The 25,948-nt window shown below is 32.6% G+C and overlaps 2 protein-coding genes across 5 annotated transcripts in view; one reads left to right on the forward strand and one right to left on the reverse strand.

The window, feature by feature from the left end:
- Window positions 1-212: 212 nt before the first annotated feature.
- Window positions 213-16,351, reverse strand: LOC105348240 (protein Wnt-10a). 4 transcript variants are annotated; one of them, XM_066074904.1, is made up of 7 exons: window positions 16,030-16,351; window positions 10,496-10,631; window positions 9,029-9,422; window positions 6,913-7,178; window positions 4,364-4,629; window positions 2,456-2,602; window positions 213-1,964 (listed from the first exon to the last, which is right to left on the reverse strand). In XM_066074904.1, exons 3-7 carry the CDS (start codon window positions 9,202-9,204, stop codon window positions 1,650-1,652), a joined length of 1,170 nt encoding a protein of 389 aa, XP_065930976.1. In that variant the 5' UTR covers window positions 9,205-9,422; window positions 10,496-10,631; window positions 16,030-16,351; the 3' UTR covers window positions 213-1,649. The 4 variants fall into 4 exon arrangements, with proteins under 4 accessions (XP_065930976.1, XP_065930975.1, XP_065930978.1 ...); XM_066074903.1 differs by lacking the exon at window positions 10,496-10,631; XM_066074906.1 differs by lacking the exon at window positions 10,496-10,631 and having other exon boundaries at window positions 2,462-2,602; window positions 16,030-16,350.
- A 2,495-nt stretch (window positions 16,352-18,846) lies between these two features.
- The window catches only part of LOC105348241 (protein Wnt-6), a 29,744-nt gene continuing 22,642 nt past the window's right edge, over window positions 18,847-25,948 (forward strand). Inside the window, exon 1 of the mRNA XM_011457579.4 lies at window positions 18,847-19,027. The gene's annotated coding sequence lies outside the window, so the exon portion shown is untranslated. The remainder of the gene's footprint in view (window positions 19,028-25,948) is intronic.

Here is a 25,948-nt window from a genome sequence, read left to right on the forward strand (position 1 = left end):
TTACATCCAAAAATGTCCGAATGATGTTCAGGTTCTCGATGTAACCCACGAACCTCTTGTGGTTATTGACTGGGCTTTTGATACCTTCAAATATCCTTTTCATACATGTGCGTGTCGCTGCAATATGATATATAATGAGGAGCAGGGTTTCCCAAGACTTGCATTATATATATATATAGTACATGTACATTCAATAAATTAATGCATTTGCTTTTAGTTTTTATTGAATTCAAAAATAGAATACAAAAAATGTATGACAATGTTTATAGGATATGAATGAAATAGATGCTATTGAATCTTAGTACAAATGTATCTGAAGAGTTCAAGCACTAAATCCACCTAAAGCTTTTATTTTCAAGTCTGATCAATGAGAATAGAATACAAGCACTCTTCAGATTTATATACAAATTTGTATGAAGTAACCATAATTGAATAGGGATCTCATTTATTTTTATAAAAGAAAAGGAGTCTATTTCTTATCTAAACTATTTTAACTGGTGACATTTGTTCAGGTTTATTTTCTACCGGTGTTTGGTGGTACGGTATTGCTTGTGAATTTCGCATCTAAATATGCATGTAGTATAGATGAAGAAGAATATCACACGATCTGTAAATACTGTGTTGAACAGTCACGTGTTGCAGAACTAAACTAAAGGAGTCCCGTCTTGTTTTCGACTTGTCAGAATATCAAAAGTAACTGGAACTCTGGCGTAAGAAAATATCACGTTTGTATTCAGAATTCAAGTACTGTAGATTTATGAGCTTATTTAGCATTTTCAAAACAATAATATAAATGATGGATTTTTTGACTAAAGTAAACTTATAATAACATAGTTAGGTTTCAGAATGTGTTTTTTTAAAAATGATTTCCAATCGAATCATATTTTATTAGCTTTTTAAGCGCCCACTTTATAAACAGTTTTGTGTATAAAAAACCCCCACTAAAACCGTATTTTTTCTCTTACTAAATGGTCAGTATATTAGTTTTTCTGTTAGTTTATATATTCATATTGAGTTTTCATATATGTAAAAACCAGACATATTTCTATATTAGAAGAGCACTAAAAAAACCTTCATAATATCTTCAAAATATATGAAAATGTGGGCTAAGCAATATCATTTTAAATATTTTTTCAATTTCAATATAAATTGTCAGACATTGTGAATTGAAGAATGAAAACTTTACATCTTAAAAGATGTTTACATAACTACAGATAACTACCTCTCGACCTTGACCTGACATTGGTGCAAAAACAAGATGGTCAAATTTGATTAAACTTATACTATCATATGTTAATATGACCCATGTAAAAATTTCATGAATTTCTTAACATTAGAAGTATGTCTGATAACGAGAAGACTCCTTTCTTAATGATAGTATAAGATAAAAAATTAATATAAAAGAATGACATAAATTAAATAACAAAAAAGTTAACATGAATTTCAACAACAGCAGAAGAAAGTTTAGATTACACGTCCTTGGATAATTTAACTTTTAGAAAGTTATAAAACTTAATGTGTAAACTGCACCTGAATAAGTTCACAATCAACACCAGTATTCACAAAATACACAAAATATTATGATAAGTAAATGTAAACATAGAACAAAAAGAGGACAACAAAAACATAAAGATAAAAGGTTTAGTACATTATTTACATACTGTGACCCATTCATTATATTCGCATGTTTGGCAGACAACATAACAACACCAGTGGAATTTGCAGTCACATCGCTCCGTCCGTCTCACTCGTAAAGTATTATAACCACGACCACAACACAATGTCTCACAGTTATCTACCCCTGAACTTGTCTTATTGCAAAGTCTACCAGAGGTCCCTGGTGCATCCACTTCCGGATTTGGATCACAGTAATTAGGAGATTGTTCATAGAAAAGAAGATCAGTCTTTCTCGTGTATTTTCTAATTTTCTTATAGTGCGTTTTCACTTTGTTGAGTACGTCAACCTGAAAAAAAGACCCCAAAACTGATTGAAAGTGTTTCCTTACAGCCATTTATTTATACTATCTTTAGTAATTACTATAAGGAGAAATATTCAAAATACATGTCGGTACTTAGATATTAACATTGAATTTTCCATAAATTTCTGAATATATTGGTTTCATGCATACAAAAAGGATTTCGTTAAACAATTTTCACACACGATACAAAAAATAACTACGTAAAATGAGGGGATTTTATGAACAGAAAATCCAGTATTACATCACAGTTCCTAGTTTCTTTTAATTTAAATAAGATTTTAAGATCTTTTCCTTCAAGGATTAACCCCTGGAGTTCTCATTTTGCCGGTTTTCCATATTGATTATTTTTTTTCAGAAGTAAGTATCCTTATGTAACAAAAATGATATCTTTTTTGTGCATAAAAATGCCTTGCTGTGAACAGGAATTGTGATGCCTGGTCATTTACGGGTGTAAAGTTACAACAAAGAACATTTACCTTTACCTTTCTTGCCGACCTGTACTTCCTCTTTAAGCGATTTCCTACATCCTTGAAATCGGGAGTAGCTTTCCAACATGTCTGCATCTCGCAGCTTCCAGACATTCCGTGACATTTACATTTTCTGTTGACGTTTCTGATTACGGCCTTAAAAGAAAATTAAGAAGTGTTAGGAAGGAAAGACATGTATCAAAACTGTTTAATATTTACATTTACCAGTGTCTGTGTCTTTGATAGCTCTATGAATCGATTTCGTAATACATTTCATTAATGACTATTTTAATATTCAATCGTAAAATTGCTGACAAGTTTATAATAAGTCATAGGGAATCATTCTTTCAATATTAGGAGGTAATCAAATACGGTCGGACGTAATCAAATCTATCCTAAAGACCTTCGGGCTTTATTGGATTTGACCATACCGACCATATTTGATCACCTCATAATTCTCAAAGAATGATTCCCTATTTTTGAATTTAAACAGCTCTTAATAAAATAGTTATGTTCACACTTTGTAAGAAATAGCCTTTTCATTATTTTCTGTTGGATCTTTGTGATCATGATTAAATGAGGTTTTTAGGAGGAAAATTATATTTTTTCATTTTATCAAATACCATTCCAGTGTTTATATTGTTAAGAATCTCAGAATAGTCGAAAATAATTTTGTAGACATGCTATGAATGCAATAAAAATAAATATGCTTAAACACAGAATTTTAAGGTTTGAACTACGAGGGTTTATTACCCAATCAAAATATTGACAATAAAAAAATCTTTTGATTTAAAACGATAATATATCTCCAGTTTGTACACGTACTCCTTTATTCGCATTTTATTATTCCCTTTCTGTAACATGTATCTTTGATAACGAAACAATGAGTTTTAGTGATAATAAAATATTATTGAAACGTTTCTAAAGATGAGTTTTAGTTATTACGAACTACATGTCCATGTAGATTTCTGGTGAGACTAGTCATGTCTGCAATTTACTCAGTGCCAAATATCTTCGCTTCTAGTAATTAGCAAACGTTTGTATTACAAGTGAAATTAGAATGTAGGTGAGTTGCACTAAAACTAAACCATGCTAATTAATAGGACCCATCTTGGGATCTACAGTGTTAATTAAAGTGATGGTTACTAATCAAGTAATTAATTGACTCACTTCTCGCGTTTACTTTCATTTTGTTTGTTTGAAGTGAACTGTTTTGTGAATCATAAACGCTCGTGACCTTTCGCGCATCAGACATCATTTATTATTTATTAATTATGTCTCACAAAAAGAAACGGTCGCCTACGAGCGAGGAAATTCCAGCAGGGTGTTTGTAACTCAAGCAATATCGACCTTGTCGCCCACAAGTATACTAGGTGTGACACAACGGGCTTGTTATTGTTTAACTATTAATTAGTAAGTACTCTGATGCAATGCTATGCTCAAAAGATTATAATTTAATTTGTATAGAAAAAGGATTGTTACTCCATCAAAAAGTAAATTATGAAAAAGCAATGATATTGCAAGATGGAAAATGGTATGGAACGTGAATGAAGAAAGATTAAATCTACATGTATTAGGAGCATAAATGTATACATATATATACACAACGTTCGCAAAATTTTTAAGGGGAACTGTACTCGTATGTATGAAACATACTGTATCGAATGTATGAAACATATTGTACTCGTATGTATGACACATACTGTACTCCTATGTTTGAAACATATTGTACGCGTATGTATGAAACATTGTACTCGTATGTATGACATATACTGTACTCGTACGTATGACACATACTGTACTCGTATGTATGGCACATACTGTACTCGTATGTATGAAACATACTGTACTCGTATGTATGAAACATACTGTATTCGTATGCGAGATGGCTTTAACACAGTACAAATTTATATTTACCAGCCTTCCTGCTCGGTTATTGTGTAAGTTAATTTTGGCGTGTATATCTTTTGAACGTTTTTCCTTTGAATCCAAAAACTTCTTGGAGAAGTGTTCCCCAAAGTCCACGTTGTGACTGCATCCTCCCCACTCCCAGTTCCTGACTTTCCCTCTCCGACTCATGTCGCAGCCACACGACTTCAACTTCCCAAGACTGCACGCTACCGCCACCTGGTGAACCACGCCAGCAGCGGAAATGGCGTAAGCAAACGCCGTCTCTCGGTACCCTGTAAAAAGAGAATGTAATTTTAACTTTAGTTTTCGCACATACATTTTACACCACGTTTCATCACGGTAAAAATCTAGGTATATTTAATAAAATGTCAATGTTCTTACATTTATTAGAATATATGCAAAATAGTTGATATTAATAATTTGTGTATATTTACACCCGATTAAACAGAAATGTAAATTCTTTCATAAGGTATATCTGTCATAAAAAAGATATCAACAGGATAAATCAATTGAGGGTTTTTTTGTAAAATCAAAGTAAAATCCTTATTCAGATATCATTTTAAGTTCACTTCATGAAAAGCGTGTTAGGTATTATCAACTGTGTGGTATCCCTTCACATCGAGCTGGACCGGTAAGTGGGCGGTAGATTACAGCGCTAATTTTGATACGAGAGACAGTTCAGCCTGTTCCTTGAAACAATCTAATATCTTAATCATGATAAATGACATTGTTTGTGCTCAAAAGATCAAACTTGGGATGGATAAAAGGCCGTGGTTTGGTATTATAAGCCGGGAGAAAACAGTCAACTTCGGGCGAAGACGAGCCGCTGCACTATCTATTTTTTTCTGAACGTTCTGATTATAGTTAGGCCATAAATTCTGGAAATTATGAAGATAGTTTTCAGAGACTGGAAAATCTACAACTAAACGTGGCTAGAATTATGGGAGAATTTTTAATTTTCATATTTTTTGTCAGAGCTACACTGTTTAAAAAATCTAAAACGCATTCAGGTAAATATGATGAGGGGGTGAATAATCATATTTATAAATGTTATGTTAGCATTTTGTTTGAATTATTTTTGTTATTTTAGTGAATACATAAATTTTATAAAAATCAATAGAGACAAAATATTATTGATAACATTCCAAACAAAAATGAAAACTAGAGAAGTACAAAATAAAAGGAGAATTTCAAAATTGAAGGGTTTACAAAAATGGGTCTTAATCCGAAATATCTGGCTCCAAACAATCTTGAATGGTTGTTCTACTCAGCGGCAGTTGGATTAATAACATGCTATGCTTTGGCGGTTTATTTGTCACTGTTTCAGATCTCGGCGCACCTGTATCATTCTGGTCAAGCCTATTACCTGTGTTTTCCTGCAACACAAAAACATCAAAGCGACCCCGTACAAATACCGACAAACTGTTATTACTAACAAGGCTAAATATGTCCTCAAATGCGACGACAAAACGTGAATACATTGCTATGATTTTGATTCGCTGAAACAGAATACCACCAAGGAACAAAAGATTCCGAGTGTCTGTAAACGAACGCCTTAGATTTTTTGCGTGTAAATTTCATTTAATTGCATCACCGTGAAAGAAAACAGTTTACAAAACGTTTACCTTGCTGAATGGACCCTAACCAGGTTTCGTTTGGCTATAATTTTATAGGTCTATACAATATCAGCTTTTTGAAAGAAGCATATACTTAGCATACCACAGAGAATGGTTAAGACTGATTTACGACTGTTCTGTTGAGCAATATCCTTACGATATCTTTATCTTAACGGAAATTATCTCTTCCATTGAAAACTGAACCTAAAGGTGCATTTGACTTGAACACCTCGTACGTAGAAATCTCGTAACTCTTGAAATAATTAGCCTCATGCAAAATAAACGATGAAGAATTCGGAGTTTATCAAGGATTTTCAATTCAGTGCATCTGCAGGGAGAACATGATCGGCATTGCTTTCCGATTTTAGATCTATTTTTCTAGTGAAGCCGTTTATCGTCGTTATATCTAAAACGATCCTTTATGTATGATGCCGCAACAAGAAGATGCATGTAGTCTTCAATGCACCAACATACATGTAATATAAAATGACAAAGTATTTAGTAAACCAAGATGCTCCGTAAATGATATAGTTTCCAATAAACCAACATAGTTAATCATTGGATACAGTCTTTAATAAAAAAAAAAAATCAGTACAAAATATCTTTAATAGTCTTCAGTTCACCTACAAACTGGCCATATTAAGTACCGAAAATGTCAACAACCAAAATACACGCCAACAATGACCACTTACCTAACAACCCCCCCCCCCCCCCTCCCACCCCCACCCCCCAAAAAGTCGATTACAGCACATTTATATCTGTTACGACAAATTTCCATAGAAATTAGAACATGAATTTTATACGACCATGTACAATCATAACTGTCCCAGTATGACCAATTGTTGCCTGAAACAGTAGTAGTAATAGTTGTAGTAGTAGTAGTAGTAGAATTAATAGTAGTAGAAGTAGATGATAAAATTAAAACAAAAAGATCCGTACCTCTTTTAAGCAAGGGACTTGCGTGTGGGTTTTTATTTTTCTTTTCCAGAGAGGAACAGTTCCAGCGGTCGTTCCTGAGCTGATTCTGGCACTCATGGACCCCAATCTGGATCCCCTGGATGGCGGACGCCGTGACGTCAGGGTACATACTACACAGGCTGTACTGTCGGGGGGTCAGGTCGGGGAACGTCTTACAGACCGTGTTGGGGTCCAACTTAGGTTCGTTGGGAGGTATATTTAAACGTAGAATATCGTTGCTCATTCCCCTGTGAAATGAATAAAAAAATGAATATATCATAATTCAAATAAGTAATTTATGATATTGTCTATAATCTTAAGGTTATCTTCATTATGATCTTCAAAACCATACATTATATACTAAGGACGATAGTAACATGTAGTTGGTATAAAACTATATGATTTGAAGATAATCTGCAGCTTTTTACTGTATAATACTCGGGAAGAGAGGGTAAACTTGATTTGTAAAGAATACATGGATACGAAGTCAGACCACCAGGAAGAATATACCATTAAAGCGTTTATATTCAACCATTGATACTATTTCAAAACGGCAACTGTCGATATTATGGATGTAGGTGTTGATTATCATTTCCCATACCCTGTTGACCTCAGTCTTAGTCATATCTGAGGGGGCACCGAGGTCGCACCCCACAGGCCAAGGGACGCTACCCTTCAGATTCCGATCAACATGGGGGGTTCTTACAGGTGCTCGAGGCGGGCCGTGGTTTTCCTTTGATATCAACCATTTCAAAAATCCATTCAAAAAAATCTTTTATTCTCTATCCTCCTACTTTTCTATTGAGCAAATAAATTACGAACTAATGAAAATCTAAATAGAAAAGAAATTGGTTTAGATAAGTAAACAAACACCTTATCCTCTGGAACTGTTAAGGGGTTATAGCACCGTTTTAAATGTCTATTGACATTGCTTGTCCAGAGGCGAGAGTCCTCAAATTGTTACCTTATTTAGAGTAAACACCAAATCAAAGTAAATTAATCATTAAGATACACAAACTCCTTAATGTGGTTAAGAAATCGGAACAGCCTTAAGAATTTCACACTGGTCTGTGAATGAAAGCGGGAAGGAGGACCGTCTACTATTGAACGTTATTGCTTTATCTGTTAGAAATGATAGATTTCGCGGCCTTTCAAAGAAACACAGCGTTGAACCATAGCATAAAAGAACAGACCAATCGTTTACCTATTTAAAACGTTCGTTTGATTACAGATACAATTATTTCTCCCGTACATTAATACACCATACACTTTCGATGATCTGTGTAAATGTCTGAACTTAGGATCATATCGAATGTATTCATCAATTTTAATATCAAACCTGAAGATCGTAAAAAGCCATGAAAAATCCCATTTTTGTCGACATAGAATAAAGTTTATATTGTCAACTCGCATACTCTGTGTTATTTTTACTACAGTTTTTAGAAGATCAAAAAAAAAAATATGTGCATAGAAAACTGCAGTTTGTCATGAAATGCATTCATTGTAATTATATATGAAACGCTGACTTAAGAATAAGACATTTACCAAATATTTTATGGTAACATCGCGTGTTCTACCATTATGTACTTGGCGTGATTTAGAGTTTTTGTAGAATGGAGACTTTATGATTCAAATTTCAACTTTTTCAAATGAAACGAGAGAAATCAAATTAAGCTTTGATGACCTTTGCAATTTCATATTACCGGTCTAAAGAAATAAGATATAAACAAGCGGGGTCTTGAAGGTTTGTTATTATTCAAACTTTTTTTTTTATATTTTGTATTTTTGAAGTGTTAATGTTGGTAAGAATATCAAATTAGTTTCTTAAAAGCAGATGTTTGCCAATTAAACTTTAAAAAATTGTTTCTCCACAATAAACCTTTGAAAAATTAATCGAAATCCAAAACTTAAAAATTTTAAGTAAAGTACAATATGTAAATTTACCATTGATTTATTTGTTAACATTGTTGACGAGTTTATTTGCCTTTTGCTATCATAATTGAATTTATTCAGGTCTTATAGATATTCTTTTCCTTAATTCAGATTTTAATAAGTTTTGTGTTTATTTTTTTGTTTGTTAAAAAATTAAACAACATACCTGACAACACTGCTAGTGAATGCGAGGAAGATTGTCAGTAAAAACACCATGTCTTTGAAACACAATAATATTCGGCTTTTCCGGAATAGAAATATTCTCCATGAAATCCGCCGTTTAGTTTTGGAATGATTTGAAGATCTGAGTAAGTTGCACTCTAAATAAGTCTGTTCTTCCATTCAGAAATTCCTTGCTGACAGACTGGAAACTCAATACCTCGTCCATAGGAAACTAAATGCTTGTGACGATTTCGGATAATGATTGAAACACATCGGTAATTTGGTCAAGCCCATGACAAGTGGATTATACTAAGGAATTGCACTGCTGATCTCCATGCATCATCGGATTTCCAACTTTTCTACCCCCAGAAAATAGAATTCGTCATCGATGTGGTCATCTGAAAAGAAACAAAAATAAACCCACCTAGAGTGAATAGAAAAAAAACGCAGCGCAGGTTATATAAATACACACACGTGTATACTCACACCAGCGGTGGAAAGAGTTAACGTACAATACTAAGATCGATCGGGAAAATATTGTATTTTTCATACATTAAGATTTTAGAAAGAACTTCTTTGCTGATCTATTTTTTTTATTACCGTTTGAGTCTAGGAAAAAATCTTTTTAAACTTATGAAAATAACTGTGATATGAATGGTTTAAATAACCCTTTCTGCCTCATAAATTTCAATTTTGTATTTACGTTTTTGATCCATATCTCACATGTTTTTTAACATAGATTTTAACTTGGAAATCGTAAAAGACAAGAAAGGATTATAGAATGAAGGTTCACACACATTATTCAGAAATAAACGGGTTCTGGCATTTTAACCTCTCTATTTCTTTTCAAATATAAAATTATTAACAGCAATACATTATAATATTGACAAAAATAAATCATTCACCATTCTTTTCACTTTTCACAACCCTCGATTGACTTGTATGATTCATCCACGGTATTTATTCGTGTACATTTCACAATATTTGGGCAATAATAAAGGACTCCGAATCAAATATCTAAAAGCATGGATTTGCTCATCCGCCAAAAATGATCTTAACAGTAAAAGATGATCTATAATACACGTAAGAGCTCATAATCATTGCCAGTGGTTAAAGATGGAGAAAACCCTCTTGAAATAATCTTGAAAGTTGTAAACTACAATCTTGTAACCTTGAAGTCTGGTGTAGATAGCAAAGAACAATCCATTACGTCATTCGTTTTAGATAATCCAGAGTTAATTGAGGCTGAACAATTCTGCAACCATCTTATTCATAATATTCCCATTTTTTAAATAAATCAAATCGAAAATTATGAATTTGATGTAAGATTAAATCCTGCATTTTTATAAGTAAACCTTTATAAGAAAGATTAATTTCTTATTAACGCAGGGTTTTCATTAATGAAAAGAGAATTACATTTTTATTATTCATATCTGAATCTGATTGCGGCCAAAGCATGCGCTAGACTTACCCGTGTCCATGGTGGCCAAAGACGGAACAGAGGTAGTAAAACGTCTTCTGATAAACTTAACGGGGAGAGGGGAGAAGGCGAGATTTAAAGTTGGTCTTGCACGATTTAATCATCTGCTCTCCCTCCCTTTTTGTTGCTAATGAGAAGCAAAAGGTATCAAATAATATAATGAACTGGAAAGGGGTGGCGGCGAATATTAAGATAATTTCAAAGGAACTCTGGTGTTATATCCGCAAAATATGAATCCTTATTAATACTATAATTGACAAGTTTTTGTTTGATGGAACATTTGATAAATAAACGGCTTGTGGACAAACAATCGGATTTGAAGATGTCAATATTGGAAAATTGGCGGACTTAACAGAATGAACCACCGAGTTACTATGGAATTGTAAAATGTTTTGAAAGGCATGATGGGAAATGAACTTTTCATTGACAATACCCTAGATCATTCAGATCTTTGTATAAAGGTGCGGAATACTTTCAACAAACAAACTGCCTTTACAAGTTCTAATGATACATAAATTTATCTTTTGGGATTTTCTCTATCCGAGTAAGATTGTAATCATATTGTGTTTACCATTAAAATAGGAAACACGCAGCACTCATCTATTTGATGAAACCCCCGAACGCGCGCATGTTGCAAGCACGTGCGGTACGATGAAAGCCTTTCTCCCGCTTACTAGTTTGCTTCTAATCACACACCAGAAATTTATTATATACTCGCTGCACCAACAAACGAAGTTTTACTCATTTATTTCGTTTGATACCGTGTTACTGCAAACAGAAGAAAATAACCTCCGAAACAGACACAGAGATGTGTTGTGAAGGGCCCAGCAAGTAAAACCTAGATACAGCACACTTTAGCCTACCTCCCAGTACTTCGTCGGTACTTGATGTCTCTTGTATTTCGTGGTTACTTTTGTGCCAATTTAAAAATGTAATTTTAAAAAAACAGTGACGTCAGCAAATGGTTACCTTGTTGCGTTAGAGTTTAATGACGATATCCCAAAAAAAGAATCGTAGGTTAAAATTTTTCAAATTCCTTGCTTCTCAAAATAATTAACTAATTATCAACAGAACATTTACTGTAAAAAGCGTGAACAGTTCACAATGTAGAGATCCCACAATACACGAACGGACACCTGTTAGATCAGATAGGTATCGTAAGCAAGGGGGAACAAAGAGTAGGGGCCGAGTTTACTGATTTTAACACCCAGGTTATTTACACCTTCGAGGGTTTAGACAATATAAGTGATTTAAATGATGAGCAACACTGACAGCACATTGTCTGCTTATTTAACCTCTTCTATTGCAATCACACAGATAAGTTCGAATGACCACATACCAAGGGTTAAGATTTCGAAATTGTTTGGGTTAATGTCTGAATAATTTCTTTCCCTGTTTGAGAACAACCAAAGGATCCCGAAACGTGCCAATTCTTTGCGGGTTTACAAATAAAATAGTGAAACTATGACCTTCTACATCATTGCACAATGTGATGTCATGATAATAAATAGTTTGACAACCTGTTTTTAGGAATTGGTTTTAAACGTGTGTTTAATCCCATGGTGAAAACCACCGACATCATTACCTTGTTAGCAAAAATTACAGGGTAGCTTCAACTGTGAAATTTCTGCTCCGTTGAATTTATTGGGTCTGCATATCTCTGACGAATTCTGTTTGAGATTACATTATGTTTGCATCTGAATTAAACATCTTATTCCAAAAGAACACCCGAGATCATAGAGTTACACAAACCACATTAAACGATAGACTCAAAGATAGGGGCGAAGAAAGGGTGTGCATGTGTCTCGATAGCGTGTTTTGTATAATGACATCAATTTGATCCATGATAAATGGAAATTTAGCAAATACAAACATAGTTTGTCATGCAAAAGATGCATCTTTTCAACAGAAAATTAGTTAACTTAGTTTATTATTAATTTATACGGAAAATTATTTCAGTGTAGAATATAGAAAATTCGTAACTGGTTAAGAAGAGATTTGTGCTTTACTTTTGTATTGAAAATTAAGGATTCATCGGAATACAAAAACAGATAAATTATAGAAAAACGTGAAAAAAATAGAAATTTATTGTTTTACTTGGTTGATTTGTTGTGGTTTTTGCTGTTGTTAGGTTTTATTTTTGTAGGGAGACGGTATAGAAATTACGAATTCGAAATTCTGTTGCATAAATAAACCGAAGCTGTATAGGATAATCGTAATAATTTTGAAGACAATCCTTTAATATGAAGTCATGGAATTTATATAATTATTTGTAAGTACTGTGCATATCTTCATGGTACCGTTATATTTACCTGTATTTATACAATTTTTTTGTGAATAACACTTCATGGTTAGCTTGTCCTATGTCTTTATTTCTGGCATAATTTATCCCTTCAAGAAATCTTGTACGTTACAGGGTGTAAGAATTTAGTTGTGTGTGAAAATAGCGGTTACCCGTCAAACAGTCCACCCAATGCACCCATAATAGGTCGGGTTCGGGGTACTAATGAATATTATCGCGTTGATCTCCGTGACAGATTAGATTCATGAATTGGCTGTGAATCACCTTGCTCATCCCATTATCTGAAATAACCAAGCATTGTACATTAAACTGGGAACAAAATTTCTGAACATTTTGTCCTTTGTGTGTCTTGTGTGGTCCGTCTTGTTTGTTTTTTTAAATAAAAAATTAGCATTACAAGGTTACAAAAAATAGTTTTATTGATCCATACAATACAATTAAGTAGTGTATCATATGGATTTGGTTATTAAAAATAAAAATTGTTTTTATTAAATCGGAATAAATCGATTCATATCTTTATGAATCAATCTCTTTATTTATAAAAGCTCCGTTTCGCACCATGAACCAAATTTGCTAATTTTCAGAATCAACTTAACAGATGGCTATTATCTTGAATAGGGTTCTTTTGCACTCTAACAGTAGTTAAGAAATTCCAATCCTAACTTTGTTTATTTATTGATCGCGTCATTCTTCATTAAAACGTTTTGTCGCCCTATTTTTACATCTATTGAACGTAAACGCTTCATGTATGATTTGCATTAGATAGTTTAATCTCGAATTTCCTCATCGACTTGCACGAACCAATACAAGGATTCCCGAGCAACACACTTCATTGTGCAAGTGATTAGGGTACGAAGCAATTAAGGAAACACTTGATAGTTTTCTTTGAATCCGAGCACGGTGATTCAATTCATCCAGGCAACGTAACCTTGCTGAATTGGTAAGTCGATATTTGGTAAAAGTTGGATACCAGAACGCTGAGATATAAGGTCATCGACATCCACCATAGGATTTATTAAAATTCGAAATCAGTATCAACACAAATTTTCGGGTTTGTTTAAATAAAAAAAATCCGGTGTCAGTTTTTGTGCAGATCAGAGGCATCTGTATGTTGACTGTCATGGCCCTTACCTACTATTAGTCAACTCAACAGTAAGTTTACAAAGACAAGCCTCTTCAATTAGCAGACAGGACAAAACATCAAAATTGATATTCCAGAATCACCTGGGAGGGTGCAGTCAAGTTAGAAACTTTAGCTAGAGTGTTTGTCAAATTTTCGATTCCCGTTCCCTTTGTGAATCTAAGTAAATTTGTTCTATGGCTTACATGAATTTGATACCCAAACTTGTTCAACACGAGGCCATTAAAATGTTTTCCCTAAGTTTGAGAATACTTTCTATTTGATCTCTCGACAAACTGCTAAAATAAAGAATCTTTTGATTTTATCTATGTGTCTTACCGCAAAAAAGCGATTTTGTAAAAATAAAAAAAAAGGCTCTCAATTTGGATTAACCTATTTGGACGTAATGAAAAATGTTACATGAAAAGCTTCATCACAACTTAGCCTATTTTGCAAATATATCTTGGGGAAAAAAGGACGTCGAAAATCGGTTCCTAAGTTTTTTCTTGGTAAGAGAGAAGGCAGCATTAGATGAAGTCTGTCGGATGAGGTCTGAACAGCTACTCGTAAAGACAGTTATCATTACAGAGTGGGTCCTATCAACAATATCAATGAGACACCGTCTAATACGCCGATTTCCATGTGAGATTCATTAGAGGTTTCTAGACAATTATTTTTGCACCATTTTTGTTGCCAGGAAATGTTATAGTGTACGTACAAAAATAACTACATCAGAAAAATACTTTAAAAACCCAGCCTTATCGTTATCCTATTGTATAAGAACCAGATTTTTTGTGAACTATTTCTGAATGTTATCGCAAATACACGGTAAATTTGTACGGTAGAACAAACCGGAAATAGTGGTTTTATAGAACACAATATCATTGAAATGTATATTATCATACGAGACCTTTTATATCGCCAACACATTGTACGCAGTGACGTCATATCAGATGCAATAAAGAAGCAGGGAAAATAGGAAGGAATTTCACGTCTTGTTAGTAATAGTTCTTTAATTTAGATTAAGCCCATCTTCAAGTGCCTGTTGGTGATTCATTAATCTACGAAAACATCGTAAATTTCCCCTTGTCATTGTTTGGCTGTGATTGGTCAAACTTTATAGCTCGCGGAGTCGTCTGCTTGCCGAGGTCCATTGTCTGTTATCATTTCCTTCCCTAGTCACTCCGTTTGGCTATATCCAAGCAGGGTAACTCCGGCCTACTTTTTGAGACTAAATATTTCCTTATGGATTACTCTGACCGATTGATGGCCAGCAACACAATTAAACATGCCCGATCTACTACTTAAATACGTTTTCTTTTCTCGTTTCGGAAGTCATATTTAGTTATTTCAAAATAACCAAATAGTATTACATTTGCAAGACAATATGTCTTTTCGTTCTCAAACTTTGAATCTTATTAGGCATTTTTTCATTATCATAAAACCTCATTTTGACGAAGACAACGTTGCCTAAAAAATAGTCCGCGGAGAGAATCTAGGACCAGAGAATAACCACGATTTGAATCCCTGATACACAGTAATTTAAAAATGCATTAACAGTCTGAGCTCAAGAAAAATCACAAAATTCTAAAAATGTGTACGACATATAGAAGATATACACTTGTAATGTTATCATAATAGCACATTTAATAACAACTTCTTAAAAGTGATTGTCGTTGTGGGTTTTTTTTCAAATCTTATATTCTGAATGTTAAATTCATGCAAGTAAATTTCAACAGGTCGACAATAATATGATCTTGTTTAAAAGATACATAAATTAAACAAAATGGTATTTATCAAATGCAAAATCTGCACCCGATCTTGGATTTTATTAAGTGTCTGTAATGTATACCAAAATAAACATTGATATACACACGGTTTTTATTTTATTTTTTGTTTTCAGTGTATCGAGGTTATTTTTCACATATATCAAATGATATACAGGTATTATTCATCTTTTATTTTGTTATATGATAATAAAAAGCCCAAAAACATTGTGTTGCTTGTTTAATATCGGGTGTCAATTTCGCTGCAATATGTTATCGTGTCTTTAACAAAAAGATATTTAAACTCAGGTACAATATGTAAAGATATAGCTCTTACCTTGATGCCTAAATCTGACCCATCTAGTAAACCATCTTCAGGTCTAATCCTATAGGAGCGGAATATGGCGAATGAAGACTTCTTTCTTGATGGATCACCTTCTTTTCAAGGGGTCAGAGTGTTCAAAATGCTTGTCGTAGTCAATTGTATTTGGGGTAAAATGTAAATACAACGAACTCTCCTAAACGTTCCAGAGATCTTGTTTAGAATTATTCCTGATCCTGAGGACAACAAAGAAAGATCGCCAGAAATTGAGGCGGGCAGCCGGTGTTATCATTTGTTTCAAAATCTTTTGACAAACACGGATCGGCCCCAAAAGCTTAAATTCTGTTTAAATATTGCAAATCCGGCGGTAAATTACCCCGGGTAGTTGTCAGTAAATTAGGAAAGAATTCAAATTATCCGCTATCTTTGTGGAGATAAGTGGGGTATTGGAAGAATGGTGGATTTCAGCTGTCTACAAAAGATTTGTGATATTGATATGCTATATGTATACCCTTTTAAAATACTGTACTCTTACTTGTTTCTGTAATCAGGGCTGAATTTGATGAACTAATTTCCTTTTTTTTTCATTTTCCATAATTATCATAGTTATACAATTTTGCGTAGATTTTCAATTTTGGTATTAAAGATCTGATATTTGCGATTGTTTGAATAGCGTCTGTATTTGGGGTACAGGCCAAAGATCAAGAAAAATTTTATTTTACTGCAGTGACAATTAAAGTTTTATTTGATTGAGAACACAAGTTTACAAACCTTTTGATGTTTCTTTCTCAAGATTAAAATTGAAATACATGATTTGTGGAAATACAATAAAAATTTAATCACGGTATAAAAAATATAATTCACGCACATTTGTACATTTACTTTTTACTTATGTTTTAATTATTTTGACGACTTTAAACACACGATGAAAGAAATGAAGTTCTATAAGCATATGAATGGGAAAAAAAAAAATAAGAAATTGATATTGAATTATATTTTTTTCACTCGATATTATCTATTGTATTACATAACTTTCACTTTCTTTAAAAACTGTATATTGAGTTGTCTTTCTTCGTTCTTAACACTTGGACATAAACTTAATAAATCTTGAACATTTGAAATATTCGAAGTACTAAGTAACTGACAATATGACGTTGGACTCAAAATCATTTTTTTTTTAATTGCAAAAATAATTTTTGTACAAACTTATAAACCAACATATGGCAAATGATTACTGATGCGATTGCCATTCAATTGAAATTGATTTTTTAAATACTTGTATATTTGTTGTTTGTCATAAATATTTTAAAAAATTGTCAGATCATGTCGACCAAACTGTTTTTATTCTTTTCAACTCATCCTAGGATTTTAAACTTTTAACGACGAAATCGTAAATGTGTACATTTTTTTCTCACTACTATCCGCATCATATGTATGTTAATGTTTTGGCTAAACTTTCACCCATTATATATTTTATTTGCAATAATTACATCTGAAGTAATACACATGTACACTGTTCAGGAAAAAAATACTCTAATTTTTTAAACCATGAAAATGAAAATATTATCTATGAAAACTTACATACATATGTACATATTTTCAGTCTTTGATTATAAGAGAGTTTTGCAAAAAACAAAACAACAAACAAAATCCAACCTTTTACCCCCTTTTTAAATATTTTTTTCATCAGCATAGAAACCAATTAAGATCATTATATAAATTTTGAAGGATAACAACATATCTTATATATGATCTTATATTCTTAATTGCTTCTAAAACACAATGTACCACAGCAGTATAAAAGGTACAGAGCAGCATTGAATGAGTTTATTTTTAACTCTGATAGTATCCTAGTAGTAGCAACTTACATATTGGTATCTTTTTATAACATTACTTCTGTATCAATCAGAACAGTTGTCCCAAACTATATCCGCATATTTCAGAACAGATCTCAGAAAACGAAGAATATCTAAGGGTAAACTAATAATGATTGTAGATTTTAAAATTTATTTCTTTCATCTAGTTTAGATTTGCTTACATATCAATGTGCCCATCACCTTTTGAATGAGTGAATGAACACCAATTATTTTCTTTTGTTTTATTAAAAAAATTATATATATATTAAATGTGATAAGATAAGATGTTTTTATTTTTCTATTTTGTGTATAATCAATAGTGAAACATTACCTGTTAACTGTGAAAAAACTGATATCACAAACATATTTATGTACATACATATAGTTTAGTAAAAAACCACAATTTTTCACAAATTAGTATTTATGTATCAGATAATCGAAATAATCTTAAATTTTCTATGATGTAACATTAAAAAGCTACGTTTCGAGTTCAAATCATTAAATCAGGGAATTTATATTTATATAAATTTACATATTACTTTTAAATGAAATATCCACAATCATATTTGTTAAGAATAAATAAAAATGTTTGCTTTACGACTAGGTTAAAAACATTTTGATAACATATGTGCAATACAAACTTATAATTACCAATAGATAGTTTACAAAATAAGGAAAAGGGATATTTAACCGACGTGGCTTACTGACATGCTTTTGATGACCAAGTTCTTTTGGGTGTAAATGCAGTACATTTCTTGATAGGTTGAAATGGTTTTCCAAAAATATATAAGTTTTAAGAAAACTTAATAGTTGGTAAAAATACCCTTTCTTTTTTCCATGCATAAATCTAAATCTCTTACGTTTTGTAATTAAAGCAGACTGGCAAAATGTAAATTACCAGAGAGTATTATTTACATCCACAGAAAAATTTAATTTCATAAACTTTTATCTGCTGAGAGTAAACACTGCTCGGCGGTAACTAAGTTCTGATGAAGAGACAAGAATCTACAGAGTTCAGACCCCGACTTTTATTTGAAGGTTTCTAATTTGACTGTTTTATATTTTCCCCTCTAATGAAATTTCTTACTCAATGTCTTGTAAAAAGGAAGCTATCGGCATCAAAGAAGGAAAAAGGTGGTGCACCTAGCAAACGTGAGGTAGGTTCATAATTTTTATAAAATCCATTTTGTTGTTATAATTATGCATTTATGATGTAATTGCCAATTCATTTAGCAACACCATAACTTAAGCTACGTTTGTGTTTTATGTATTTTGAGAAAAACTAATTTTTTGTTTTATTCATTTATATTATTTATACATAACACTTTTATTAATACTTGTATGCCAAAAATAAAGGTCGTCTAGGATTTGTACACGCATGTTATGAAACATTTATTTTATTTTATCCCCCAGTAATCATACACTAGGTAGCATATACCGTAAGGCTAGCTTTGTTTTAGTGTGCATATTAAGTTTGACGGTGTCCTATGGACACCCACCCTACCAACAATCCGTTCACGTTTCATTAATTGACAAACTAGGTATAATTCTCTGTCCGTATCCCTTTCCTACACATGGTTTATTTACATTATAGGTTTAACGTATATGTACATGTACGAGTCATTTAAGTCTTAATGTTATGCTAATCTGAGTAAAATTTCAGAAAAAAAAGAATATTTACATTTCAGAGGAACAGTAACTTAAAGGCTTTATTCTAAGATTCAGTAATTTTTTCGGCAAGTATCTTTTTTCATCAGTTGTAGTTTTTGCAAGAGTTTACCGGATAACCCTTTCCTTTATTAACAGATACTAGGATGTTTTATGTTAGGTTTTAAATATGTAATTTTATATATAATGTGACCTTGTTTATACCAAAAGCATAAATTGTTGGCATGTTGTAAGAAAACTTGAAGGATATAACGACACGTATTTTTTGTTCTGCAAATTTTATATTGCCAAATTATCCCCAAAATTTGAATAAAATCATGGCAAATCAGCAATGTAAATTGAAGGAGTAGTCTACAATGTTTTAAGTGAAATACAAATAAATTCATAGAAACCCATCTTAGATACCATAATATGCTGAATAAAAACTGAATGGCAATTCCAAATAAAATGCAAACTAATAGATTTTTTTTTTATAAATAAATTATCATAAGCCTCATTTTCTTTCATTCTTTTCTTTTTCTGCAAAATTAACCTCGTGTATCTTTTAAGTATCTGCATCCCTCTAAACTATTCAATCGAACTGTGGGGCTCACAATGTCATAAACTCAGTGACTGAGTACACATGCTACAGATGCTTGGGGCGATATCAGGGGGTCCGATTTGGTCTGGATTCAATTTGGTTATAGGGATTGGGACCAAGATATACTATTGTTAATAATCATATTGTGGTCCATTTGTGAGAAACACTGCAAAGTTCTTTCAATGGGAGATTCGTAGTTTGCCTGATATCGCCCTGAGCGTCGTGATATCCGACATGTTACATAAGACGCTAAGTAAAAGACAAAGGGTACATTAGTGCATGAGAAACAAGAGAAGCCATCAAAACATTAGCCGAATTGGCAGGAGTGAATTTTGTTTAATTTATCTAATTATTTTATCCAAAAGCAATATTTGAAATAGTTCCCTTCAAGTTGATGTGTGTGGGATAGTGCCACGGGTTCTAAATTGAGCATAAATTGGTCTGGCGCATTCTTTCTATAAGTAATTGAAAACAATTTAATTTAAATGCTTTTATAAATGATTTCTTTAGATGTTTGTTGATTTTAATGTTTTTGTGTGTGTGAAAATCCACGAAATGAGATAATCCATTAAAAACCTTCATTAAATTTCATCAAACCGTATCATCGCACGCATGCAAAAATATATGTACAAATATGTTTGTTTTGTATAGGTGATACGTTGTGATAACAATAAAAATCAACCGATTCTTCAATAGGAATAAGATGACCAATTTCCCGGCAAATTTATTTCCAAGAATGCCAGGAATGGTTTTTGAGTGCTCGGTCGCGTTAGCTATCTACTGAGAGTCTGAATCCCACCCTTTGTACAGGCGATTGAATTAAAGTTTTGTCATGGGTACAGATGAAAAGCAAAGCTCCTATAACCTACTTTAATTTGTGGCTGTTATAAATCTTTAATTTTTACTGAAATCCATTGGAATTTTTATTTGTCGGATTGTTCCAGTAGATCACATAGAGTCTTGATAAAACCATGCACAAAAACTATAAAACATGCACCACCGAGAGAAGAAACAGTTATTGATGTACCCATTCAGACAGCCTTCTTGTGTCTGATGGAACACTGAATATGTTGCTCTAATTTATGTGTGTGTGAGAGAGAGAGAGAGAGAGAGAGAGAGAGAGAGAGAGAGAGAGGAGAGAGAGAGAGAGAGAGAGAGAGAGAGAGAGAGAGAGAGAGAGAGAGATTTTCTTCGCTGATAGTACAAGATTACATTGTCTTATTTCTTAAAAAAAAATAAACGTATCTGATGATCCTGTAAATTTATCGTATTTTACACACATTTCAGGAACAAGTTTGTTATATCGGTCAATATTTTATTTGTCATTTGAAGTACCCAGTCTGATTGCTATTTGGGTTAACATCATTTCCCCTGATTTCTGTTGATTTTTTTAGATTTATAAAGAAGTGGTAATGTAGAGTAGCAATTGTATGTTGGCATATTGTGCTCAGATTGACCCCTTCATATGATCAGCCGTCTTTGGCACAGAGAGGGGGGTCTAAATGTTTAGAACTTTTTTACGATATGTTAAAGAAGCTCAATTATAATGTAGTGAAATGTGGAGATACATGTAACTCCAACGGAAGACAATATTGACTACGATAAAACTAAAACCTTGTCAACAACAACAATTTATGTTTTTATCTTCACTGTGTAGAGAGAAAATAGATATATACTTACTGTACTTAGTCTGTACCTACTAGATTACTAACACATGATAAGTGATATATGTACTTGAGGGTACCCCCACGTTTGACATCATCAAGATTGACAAATACTTTAAATCCATGGTGTGATGTGCTTGCACTTGAGAGTTATTGTAATATGTTCGTCTACCTCATCCACAGGTGTAAGCTTTTAACATAATAGTTTCGTTTCAAGATTATTATCTTGATTTATGAATTTTAGTTATTATCGTGTTTTGAAAGTAATGAAATAAAATTTACATAGAAAAGAAAAACATAACCGAACGAAGGAAGCAGGCACTGTATCTTATTCTCACACGGAAACCCTTTTATAGGGAGCGAGAGGGCACTCGGAAAATTGTCCGTGGGAGCGTACGGAAATTCCTATTACTACGCAATAGTGTTACATAAAATGTATTTAAACTTTGTCCTTTGAACTTGTTGTACTATAATTTGATTACATTTGAATAGTTTCTCCCAAAACAAATGTTTAAATGTTTCTTTGGCTATCTGCTGTTATTTGACATTCTGTTTTTAACAAGAAATTGGTTATAAGTAAAGAGTGATTTGAGAACAAACGAACCGATCAAAATATTTTACAGTATATTTTACAGTTTCTTTGCGATATACTGTGATATAAGATATTAAATACTAAAACAGGTTGTAAAAAAAACATGCATGCAATATAAAAAAAAAAAAAAAACTTTACGACAATTTTTAAAGGATTTGAAGTACCGGTAGTATATATATCGGAGTTCGAGAGATCAAGAGTAAATTTGATTAATTATATAGAGAAAAATATCGGGACCGTTTTATCACTTCGAGAGATCGAAGTTCAAGCCATCGAGTGTCACTTGTATAACGGTCATCGCCAAATTCCTACGTAGTGCTTTAGAATTTCTTCATGAACAAAAAATCATTTTGAAATGATCATTCAATTTTCATTTATAAGACCACTGTGCATATGAACGTAACAGGCGCAACAAAATCATTGAGGAGTGATGTCTGATGCTCTTATTAACACAAAGGGAACAAGGAAAACCCCTGGTTATCCAAGATGACCGTCTGTGACGTCATTGCTCTCCGAACGCCTTACTGCTGTCCTGTCTATTTTTAATTGTTGTTTGCAGAAATCAACTAACAAGTGTATATCATTTATTAAGGAAAATGGTATATCATCACCATTAAAATTTTATCACAAAAAACTTGTTAATTTCTTGGCAATACACACTGGCTCCCCTAGATACCGTTCACCGCACAAGTAATTAAAATCACAAATTTAATCAACGGTCTGGCCTCGAGCGTACAGCGAAATGTTGTTAAAGATATTGACGGCTGTTTTATTCCGGAATTCAAAAACACACTTATAATCCACTTGTATACCTCCTCAGTATTTTAACATCCTCATTTTATGCCAGAAGTTAAGATTTTCCTGGTGATAAAGTTTATACTGTTAATTACGATACCTGCGTCCAATAATGCACGTTAAGATCTCAAAATGAATTTCTCAGTAGATTGATATAAAGCTGATATCCGACTTCATATCCCTCGGTTCAGTGAATGCCATTAAGCTCCCCGCTATCAATTCTTCCCATTGGTATATACGGCCAAGATTTATGAAAAATTCTGAAAGGTTAATAAGATTTCATCACTGCGAACACGAACCACATCAAGTAGTTCCTAAATCCCCCAGTAGCCCCGCTCCAAATATTTCTGAGATAAATGACTTCAATAACGCACTAAAATGCAATTGAAATGCCATTATTCCATGACGATTTTAAAATAAAGATATTTCCAATTTGACTGACTTGGATGATTTATGGTAGGCTTTAAAATTTGAGCTATCAGATGAATACGTTTACAAATATTTGTCGTTTAGATACTCAAATTCGTTTCTTGCATTTTCCATCATCTTTATTACTCTGCAAGCATAAATTTAACAGCATATAGATAGTATATAATCTATCACGCTCAGCAAATAACGATTCCTCGAGATCTAAATAAAGATTATTGATTTTTGCGAGAACGATAAATTTATCATAATGCAAAAATGGGGTATGCAATAAGCCATGGTGTTGATTCCTTTGGTGTAACCATTTTCGTCTCCTTTTTATAGTTTTAAATAAAACGAAGACTGGATGCTGTATGTATCTTTTTTCAATGCTGTAGATAAGGGTGTTGTGAGGAACCATATACCATTGTTGATTACTGATTTTTGTTGTCGGAAATTATAGTAAGCAATTGATTTGATTGAGTATGAGACACAATGCAAAATGCATACCAGTAATATTGTATCCGATCAGCTTTCCGATAAAACATTTCTCGTGCAGGCCGACATTACAAAATATTACTGATTGCAATCATTTGGTGCCTCCCCATTACCGCCATAAAACGCAATTCAAGAAAATGCATGCACTTTAATCTTATATTCTTAAAATTTTATTTGCTTATATGATATCTTGTGTAGCCTGATCACATGATGAAATAAATGACATATGTAACCAAACTATTTGCAGGAATCAACTCCTCTTTACCAAAAAAAAAATACCAAACGAGATGGAGATATTTGTGGGGAAAAAAATAATGCATTAATGAACCAAATTATGTACATCTACCCAGCACGATGACAGTTCTCATGGTCTGTTTGTCGGCTTCACAAATAGATTATGATGATCATTAATAACACTTGAAGATGAGTTGTGTTTCTTCGTTCACTCAAAAGTCTTCAATACAAACCCACATTTCAGTCCAAATCGTTCAAACTGCTATCATTGTCTTGATCACACCATGCAAACTTATCAGCGTATCCCAGACTAAAAGCTCGACAAACTGATGCCCAAGTCTTTGAACAATACGATAGTTTCCAAAACTAGGGCAACCAAAATAATTCGTTGATTGTAGAACATTGTGTAAGTTGTTATAAAAACTGTATTTAATTTCAATTTATTTGTTATTTAATATTGTCTAAAAGATAACCTACGAAAATTTGATTTTTGCAACTTTAACCAATGCAACTGAACATCGTTATAATTTTACTATCGTTATAGATTTATATTTAGTATGATACACAAGTTCTGTGATACCAATATCAATGGTATCGATATCGTTGATAAAAATGAAGGAAAGTAAAAAAGTCATAATGTTTTTCTACTGTGTAAGTAAAGTAACAGGTTGTAAACTAAATTATAATTTTTCAATTTTAATTTACTTTGAAGCTATACTATTTAATGAGGTTTCTGGAACAATAATCTTAGCACTAAGTATAGCGAATCACAAAACCTCTCGCCGCTCTTCAAAAGATTTAACATTTTGAAAATAAAAGACGAACACAATTCAGCATTATTTAATTAGAAATTTGTAGTGTCTTGATGTGTGCGATACTTGGTCTGTTGTTGATATTCTCCCTGCCAGGAAATCTTTGAAACAAGCTAGAATGTGAGGAAAGAGGATTCCACTGGCAATCTCTATCCGTGGTCTTTCTGCCTCATTAATCAAAGCAAAATACCTGCTGTTTTAACAACAATATTTTGAAATTCTTTGGTATGAGGTAACTTTTTTTGATTGCCATTACTTTCTCTCTGATAAATTCTTGATACGGCTTGTTTTGTGTCCTGAAGTATTTCGGTCACGTTGGAAAATTCAACAAGGTTAAAACATTTTTATAGGTACTTATCACCAGTATTCTTATTTGTATTCAATCTTTATATCAATGAACCTTCCAGGAAATAAAGAAGGCGTTTATCTTTTTAAAATCAAAGGCCAGTTCTGTTACTATCCGCTTCATCTCCTCAATTCTAAACATTATGTACATGACAAAACCTATAGAATGAATACATATACATGTAATATGTTATTAATTTATACATCTATTTTTAAATTATTGTTCGTCTTTTCCACAATTCGTCTTTTTTTTTTTTCGAAAGAAGGGGGGGGGGGGTATTTTGTTGTTAACACAAGTAAATCTTTTTTAGTTCCATTAACATTACAAAGAATATCAGACAATGTCCATCTTTTAACAATGTTATTGACAGCTTTTGAACTTCATCTGATTCAACAGAGCGAAAAGCATTTGCAGATTGCACAACTTTATATTCATAATTCATAAGCGTCTGATGTTGATTTTTTATCGAAAAGCGCGCATAAAA

The sequence above is a fragment of the Magallana gigas genome, chromosome 2, assembly GCF_963853765.1.
Source record: "Magallana gigas chromosome 2, xbMagGiga1.1, whole genome shotgun sequence".
Taxonomy (NCBI): Eukaryota; Metazoa; Mollusca; class Bivalvia; order Ostreida; family Ostreidae; genus Magallana; species Magallana gigas.

Coding starts and splice junctions, on each gene's coding strand:
- LOC105348240 (XM_066074903.1), bottom strand. CDS start 9,204: ATGGAAGAACAGACTTATTTAGAGTGCAACTTACTCAGATCTTCAAAT. Junction 7,179..9,028: donor TTCACTAGCAGTGTTGTCAG/GTATGTTGTTTA, acceptor TTCATTTCACAG/GGGAATGAGCAACGATATTC. Junction 2,603..4,363: donor ATAACCGAGCAGGAAGGCTG/GTAAATATAAAT, acceptor TTTTCTTTTAAG/GCCGTAATCAGAAACGTCAA.